This window comes from Pseudocercospora fijiensis (assembly GCF_000340215.1).
Source record: "Pseudocercospora fijiensis CIRAD86 unplaced genomic scaffold MYCFIscaffold_20, whole genome shotgun sequence".
In the NCBI taxonomy this organism is placed as follows: Eukaryota; Fungi; Ascomycota; class Dothideomycetes; order Mycosphaerellales; family Mycosphaerellaceae; genus Pseudocercospora; species Pseudocercospora fijiensis.
This window is the reverse complement of record NW_006921551.1, coordinates 82475-89966: the sequence shown is the minus strand read 5'-3', so window position 1 is coordinate 89966 and position 7492 is coordinate 82475. Positions and strand designations below refer to the sequence as shown.

The following is a 7492-nucleotide window of genomic DNA, read 5'->3' as shown; positions in this document are numbered from 1 at the left end:
AAGGAATAGCTAGGCGTTCCTAAGATGTTATATCGTCTTTATTTATAGCTAGAAGACGGAGTTTCTCTTCCTATATATACGTACGTATACTAGCATCTTACGCTTGTTTATTAACCGATTCTATTACTCTAAATCGTAGTATAGCTTAGTCTAACTCGTACTCCTCTATAGCGTTATAGTCGCCTTACTCTTACTACTAGCCTTACTACTAACCCTATAGCTAGTCTTATTATTATCGCTAGTATTATTACTAGCACTTAGCAACCTATTAGAGTACTTTACTATTCTATTAGCGCTTTAAGGAGGCATCTAGATAGGGCGGCGATAAAGACATAGGAATACCTTCTATCTAAATACGCTAAGGTCGCCGACGTATATAGCCGATATAACGAGAGATAGTAGTATAGCGTTGCCTTAAAATCTACGGTACGAGAAGGGCTCCTCGAATATAGTATTACTAATTCGTAGGACTCTCGAGACCGCGATATACGACAATCCGGGAGCGAAGTCCTTCTACGCTATATTTAGTACTACTATTACGAGCGTTATGCCCTAAGACTTATAGATAGTAATTACGTAGGCTAGTATTAATAGAAATTAGGTACGGCTACACTTACGCTAGTTAAAGTTCCCTCTAGTAACGAAGGTCGTATTAAACTTATAACATAAGGGCGTTACTAGTACGATATTCGGAGGCAAGCCGATATTAGGCTTGTCGTCGTTAAGGTATAGCCTATAATAGTTATCTAGCTCGACTAAGAGACAAAGCGGCTAGCTAGCTACGATATCGGCATCCGAGAGGTCGTAGTACTCGTTATTAGGCGCCTATATAGTACTACGGACTATGCCTATCTTACTATTAACAATACCCTTCTCGATCTAGAGATTCTTAGTAACTATAATACAGTAAGGCGAAGTTTAGCGTATAAGTTACTACCCGAGTCGAAGCGAGCGCTAGCTACTTCCTTACTAGTATACCTAGCCTCTAGAATCTTTATAGGTCTACGAAGATCTCGCAAAGTAGTAAATTTGTATAGGCGTACCTCTTCTCGAGTAATAAAGAGTCGGATTGCATTATTAAACGTAGCCTATTTAGTCCGCGATAACTTAGTCTTTACGCGAGAGACTAATAACCCCTAGTTCTTAGCTCTAAGATGTCTAGGGCCTTATAGGAGTTTATATAGAATATATACTACCTATACTATCTAATATCTCTCTAAAGCGCCTATAAACAGATAAAAACTAGCTATATAGCCCTCGAATCTTAGATTGAAAAATAAATACCTAAAAGCTCGCCTAGTCGAAAGAGTAGACAAAGTATCGTATATTTTTATAATTAGTCTTAACTTTCGTAAGCGTCTTAGAACTCGGCGGCTATGTTCTATATTAAAAGATTAGCCTTACGAAGGTTGCCTCTATTCGTAAGAATATTAAGAATCTCGACCGACGTTGTTTCGACAATCTCTTATAAATCGTTATATCGAGATTGTAACAATCGCTCGCTTAGTCGACTTAGAGTAGGCGATACTAATTGTCCCTACCTTAATAGCGTCGTATAGGCTTATAGTCTAGGACGTAAATTTAGACGACGATGTCGCGATTCTACTAGCTTATCTTCGCCGCAGAGCCCGGTAGTATAGCCTCTACTATAACGCGCTTAAAATCCGTCGTTCTCGTCTCCCTACTACTAAAAGCGATTGCCGCGAGCACTGCCTTAAGAACGCGTGCTAAGAGAAGACGTAGTAGTAGATTTACGAGAGAATCGGTTTAGCGATAGTATATTACAGAACGTGCTTAAAGCTAGCGTCTAAAATTAGTTAGGCACATTATATATAAAGTCTTACGAAGTGGTATATACCGGAGTATTATCGCGTAGGCGAAAGCTACGAGAAGAATTTAGGCGTCGTAATAACGTGCTGCCTATTCGCTAAGAGCGAGGCGGAGCGCTACTAGTATAGCGATCTATTCGCAACCCGCCTATACTATGCGAAAGGTCGTCTATGTCTGTATCGTTATCTACGTTAACCTAATCTTCGAATAGCTCGTATAGTAGAGGGCGCTAAGCACGTATCTTACTAAGGTTACTAAAGAAAGAATTATAAAGAGCCTCTTTATCCTTCTTCGCGGTATCGATATACTTTATATCGTGCGTACTTAAGATCTAGCGGAGCATAGTAATATATAGCGTAGTAGTATCGAAGTCGCCCTTAAGATAATCTTATAGCTATTATCTATTATATATTAATATACATCCGTATAGTTTCTTAATCTTTGCTATTAGGACACATTTAGTGTTACCCTTCTTAAAAGGTACGCAATGTGCCTCTAACGCCTCTTTAATCTCTAGAATAGTTAAGGTCTCGAAGTCGTAGCCGGGGTCGTAGTACTAATCGTTAAGTTCGTAGGAAAAGTCGAGTAAGTAGCCGGTAAAGGCCATCCTTAATGATTGATATATAGCAAAGGGCTAGTAGGGTAGATAAGAGTCTGTAAGGAGGTCGACGTTAGTAGAGGGATTTGGAGCGTTCGGCGCGATGAAGTTTGAGGTCGGTACGTAAGATTTTGAGAGCTTAAGCGATATGGAAGCAGATAGTAGAAGTCCGAGCAGCGATAGGCGGCCGTAGAAGATATAGGCCAGGCGAGGTTTTCATCGTCAAGGCAGATGCGTTGTGACTTGATCAAAAGCGATCTTGTGATGAGCAGATCACTTAGCGGCTCGAGGCACTTCGCCGTGAAATGTGGACTGGATTTGCAAGCGTGCTTGAGCCGCTGCACGATGTCCTTCGCGAATTGGCTTCGTCGGGAAAACGAGAGCAGGAGCGCACTGCGTCTCGCGAGCGGCGGGAGGCGATCGCAAAGAGCATTCTTGAGCGGAACAAAGGTGTGGAGGAATACGGGTCCCGGCCGGACTCGGCGCAGGGTGAAGGGAGTGGTGACAGACTCGGCGATGTGTTGAGTGACAGCGGCTCGTATAATGATCAGAAGCCGACGATGAAGATGAAGATGACGATGACTTTGAGCGAGAGCGTGGGCGCGAGATTGAGGATTGCCCTGTGGAACCGTACTCGTAAAAGGAGGACTTCCGGCTTGTTGGCAACACGGCAGCGACGATCTCCCGAGCCGAGTCCGCAGAGTTGCGGGCAACCGACGCTGAACAACGCGCCACTCGGCTGATTAGGGAGAAAGAAGTTGTAGAACAGCAGGCGGCAGAAGCAGTTGCGACGACACAAGCTGACTCTACGCAGGAAGTACAGCGACAGTCTGCGAATACGCACATCTTCCTCCAGCACCTGCGAGCCATAACAACCGGGGAGATGGAAACCATCACCAGCCGTTCGTTCCTCGCCTTTGTCTCCAACACCTGTCACTCCCTCCTACACCGGCAACGACCAGCAGACTGCTGGACCCAGCATGGGCACCACTAGCGATCAGGTTCGCAGCCCTCAAGCCAAGGGGAGTCGCACTGGCAGCCGCTTCACCAGCGGCATGCACGCACGTCTCGGCACAGCTGCACTTCGTGGAGCGCCTCGCAAGGCTTCTATGAGGTCAATTTCATCTTCAATCTCGTCCCCAACTCCCGCATAGGCTCCTACGTAAGAGATTTGGGCAGGTCCCTACAGATGCTAGGAAAAGAAGGAGATTCTCCAACCAGTAAGGCGCCATAGCAAGCTCCAGCACTCCCAGAGCTGCTTGGCTCAAAGACTGGTGAGGGCTCCCGCCTAAATGAGAACGGACCAGGACTAGCCTTCAAGGGCTTCAGTAAACTCCAGGTAAGGCGTTCGTACGCTTGTGATACGGCGTCGCTGATGTACAAGCAGTCACCCAGTTGTGCGCCAATATTCGAGTATCTGAGATTAGCTTTCCCAGAGCCAGAGGTGCTCTTGGAGAGCATGGCGACACACAATATCATGATCGCTAGCAGTCGAGCTCTCGGCTATTAGCTACCCGAATGCGGCCTGGACGATGAATGGGAGTTCTACACTCCAGCTAGCCCTTACGCGTACGGTCGTCTGCTGAGACTGCTGAAGTCCTGGGGATACCGATTTGCTGGGGTCTGGGACGATCTTAAAATGCTTATGATCGCTGCTGAACCTCGCGTCAAGCACGTGAGTGAAGATGAGTTCAAGCAGCTCCTAGCGCATCAAGATGTCGGTGAAGAGACGCTCCCAGCTGTGGCTTCGCTGTTGGATATGCTGGACACTAAGCGCTCGCAGAATAGTTACTGCACGTTCAGTGTGCAGTTGCCGAATGGCAGCATCATTGTTGTCCATGGCTAGCCAGGCTTGATGTGGACAGGGACGGCGGTATCTCCAGACGGGGTGCGAGTGATTCCACACGGTCCTGGGTCCGTGAACGAATCATCATCTGGCCGGCTGACTGTGCTGCGAGGCGATCGCGTTATGGAGGATGGTGCGATTGCACATCCCCACTGGCGACACGCCTATAGAAATCATCATGAAGTCTCATACTTCTGTTCACCAATGCGTCATCACTGGAGTCGGCGCTGCATGTCTGTACTGGAACGAAGCGAGCCACCGTCGCGGTCACTTCTGGATGGAAAGTGACCAGGCCCACTCAGAGGCGGAGGCAACTCTGCGCACTTATCTCGCCAACGGCTGGACCTTCCAAGCTGCCAACCCTGGCGATTCCCGCATCCGCACTGCTACCGACGTGACCTCGGCTCTGAAGATGTTTTAGATGGAGATGATCGATTGCGTTGAGGAAGCTGACATAGGTCGAGCGCGATGGCGCCACCCAATGTAAAGCGGCCGCGACATCTTCGATGACGCAGACGACAAGGAGGATCTGAGCACCGCAGACGCTTATACTGCGCTGCATGCGACCTTTGACGACATCATCTATCCTAGCGACATTCTGGACTTGTAGAGGTGATTATCGGCGATTGACACTATGTACACTATAAGCGACGGATTTATAGAATGCTAGATGGAGTTTTTGCTTTTCAATCTAGCAGCGCTACCGAGGATTACGGCACAAGGTCGCGAAAGGCACATAAAAAAAGGAAAAGCTTCGGTTTCGAGCGATAAGATGCTACACATGTAGTCAATCAATACCTCTCCTACAATCAAGGCTCTCGTTAGAAAGCAACCAAATTATAATCCAGCAAAGCCCTCAACCCCCAAAACGTCTTATTATCTGAAACTTCCTTTCTTGCTATAACCTCTCGTCCTTGTTAATACTAGCAATCCATTCCTATCACTCGCCTCCCTACCTTCCGCGGTCTTAATTCACAGCACTGATTAGAAGCACTCCTAATGAGCAGCCTTATAAGCGTGTGGCTAGACAACCTTCCATTTTGGCTCCACTTGCAGATTTGTTCAAAAGCTTAGGTTTCGTTAATTAGCCGTAGCGGCGACACTAAACACAGCGCATTGTCCATTTTCCGCTGTGCTGCTGCTAGCAACTCTCGACCGACCGCCGCTTCTTCGCCGGAATCGACAACCATCGAGAGTGCAAAATCATCACCGAAAGTATAGGTTCATTGGTGTCCAAAGTCGAGTAGAGGTATCTAGGCGACTATAGGTTTCCTGCCCGACTCCCGCCCTTATGTCCTTCACTAGCAACAAGAAACCAACTCTGCACAAAGAGTGAAAATGGAAGTGAATGCAAAGGCCGCTTTTCAGACAATGGAGTCAGTCGGCAAACGAGAGATGGCACACTTGGCAGATGGCAGCGGGAATGGAATGGTCGAGGTGGAGAAGCGGTCGGGTGAAAATTTTGTTGGCGCTGCAGTGGTTCTGCACGGCTTTGCCTTGGCTTGTAATTCGCGGACTCGACCAGCCTCTCATTATGCCTCTCTTGTGTCCGCTCCACCAGAACTACCTCCGAAATTCTATTCCCCCCCACGCTTTCACGCTTTTCCTTCTACCTCCACCTACTTCAACTGTTTCGAATCTGTCGACTTCCACTCTTTCCAACGCTGGTCCACCATTTCTAGCCGGTCACTCGTGCATACTGTACGGCGACTCGCTTTCAATAAGGCTGTCACCTTCGCCTGCCCCTCGCCTATAACTGCCGATGCGACCTGCACATCTTCCTCTCCGAGGCCTAGCAAGGTTGGCTAACCAGTCTGTATATCCATCTTCACCACATCTACGAACTCTTTGAGTGCCTGCAGCAACCGCGCCTCACTACTATCTTTACCATGCAATCTGTCGTACGCGGCTTGACACCTGCGAGACTCTTGCAGCGCTTCAGCGAGACCTTCGTCGAGATTCTTAGATAAATCGCCGTCCGCAGTGTTGGCGAGGAAGCGTAGCAAGAGGTGCTGTAGCAGTCGCGCTCCGGCCTGATCTGCTGCATAGTGGTAGCTCGGCAAGGCATAGCTGTCGGCAGTGAACTCTTCGAGAGTGACTTTGACTATACTTGACTCAGACGCCGGAAGAGATGGATCGATCTTGAGACTGTTGATGATCTCAATGATCACGCCTGAGGTAGGCTTCGGTACACATGTATCGCTGAGAAAGGCTGAAGTCGACGCTGGAGTTGGCGTGGCCGATGTTGATGCATCCACCACTGGCGCGGGCTCATTGGATAGTAAAGAGCTATGCGGACCATATACGATACGATATCCCAGTGCAACCACACAGAGCACGCTCATAGCGGAGCGCAGAATGCTGTATGTCTTCAGTCTCGCGGCCCTGGGAATTCTGGCTAGCATCCAGGACAGTGCGAGACAAACGAGCATAATGATCTCGCCGGCGATGGCCCAGCGAATGATTGCGCCGAACATATCGTTGTCCAAGAGCCAGAGGACTTTGCGACAGCGCGTATTTTGCCCAACGCGTGGAAGATGTGGTGCCGTTGATGATGGCAAGCTTGGAACCTGCGGCCTCCCGCTGGGGCGGGCTAGTCATCTCCCTTCTTCGCCATCTCCTTCAGCAGACTGTTCAGAACAAACAGCCTGAGCATCTGCCACAAAACAGCACCCGGAGCATCCTATATCTCCCCTTTTGCAGTCTTTCGCCCTATCTCACATCACAAAATACCGCCACTGACACGATGGAGTCTCCCGTGCTGCTGGACATTGCCGAGCACTACATCAACGAGCGTTTCGACCACAACACCGATAGCATCGTGATTGGTACCCGCAAGAAGTGCCCAGATTCCTGTAACGTATTCGGACAATTGGTAGATGGACACCTAAAGGCAGTCAGCAAGTGCTCCCATTTCACCCGCCTCACCTACAACGACGTCGACATCGCGGAGCCGCTGTCACACCTCGACCTAGACAAGAAGAAGCCTAGGAAAGCGACCTTGGAAGCTCGCGTTAAAGCCCACCACGCTCGTCACATGTTTGTCCCAAACGCTCCCAAGAACTCTTCCACCGAGCCCACCCATGCCACCGACGCCAAGAACGCTGGTCATCACCCGGAAGATGAGCCTGAGGACATCACGATCGTGGACGAGGTCAGTCTGTCGATTTGCCGACTCAAGACACGGCTTCCATGCTCTCAATGGTCTGCAGCAGCAT

At 48.8% G+C, this 7492-nt stretch overlaps 1 protein-coding gene across 1 annotated transcript; it reads right to left on the bottom strand.

The window, feature by feature from the left end:
* Nucleotides 1-2650: 2650 nt before the first annotated feature.
* On the bottom strand, nucleotides 2651-7468 carry MYCFIDRAFT_180625 (uncharacterized protein; the record flags this gene model as incomplete). Its single annotated transcript, XM_007934399.1, has 35 exons — nucleotides 2651-2686; nucleotides 2723-2740; nucleotides 2773-2937; nucleotides 2988-3349; nucleotides 3378-3460; nucleotides 3490-3611; nucleotides 3647-3931; nucleotides 3960-4130; nucleotides 4160-4197; nucleotides 4226-4305; nucleotides 4335-4438; nucleotides 4477-4571; nucleotides 4599-4877; nucleotides 4908-4956; nucleotides 5011-5049; nucleotides 5108-5154; nucleotides 5219-5240; nucleotides 5269-5282; nucleotides 5307-5323; nucleotides 5385-5404; nucleotides 5431-5535; nucleotides 5577-5634; nucleotides 5665-5814; nucleotides 5866-5938; nucleotides 5965-6030; nucleotides 6085-6120; nucleotides 6151-6672; nucleotides 6701-6894; nucleotides 6920-6957; nucleotides 6996-7055; nucleotides 7081-7161; nucleotides 7194-7202; nucleotides 7238-7245; nucleotides 7275-7434; nucleotides 7460-7468. The coding sequence occupies 35 exons, from the start codon at nucleotides 7466-7468 to the stop codon at nucleotides 2651-2653; spliced, it is 3615 nt and encodes a 1204-aa protein (XP_007932590.1).
* Between the last annotated feature and the right edge of the window lie 24 nt (nucleotides 7469-7492).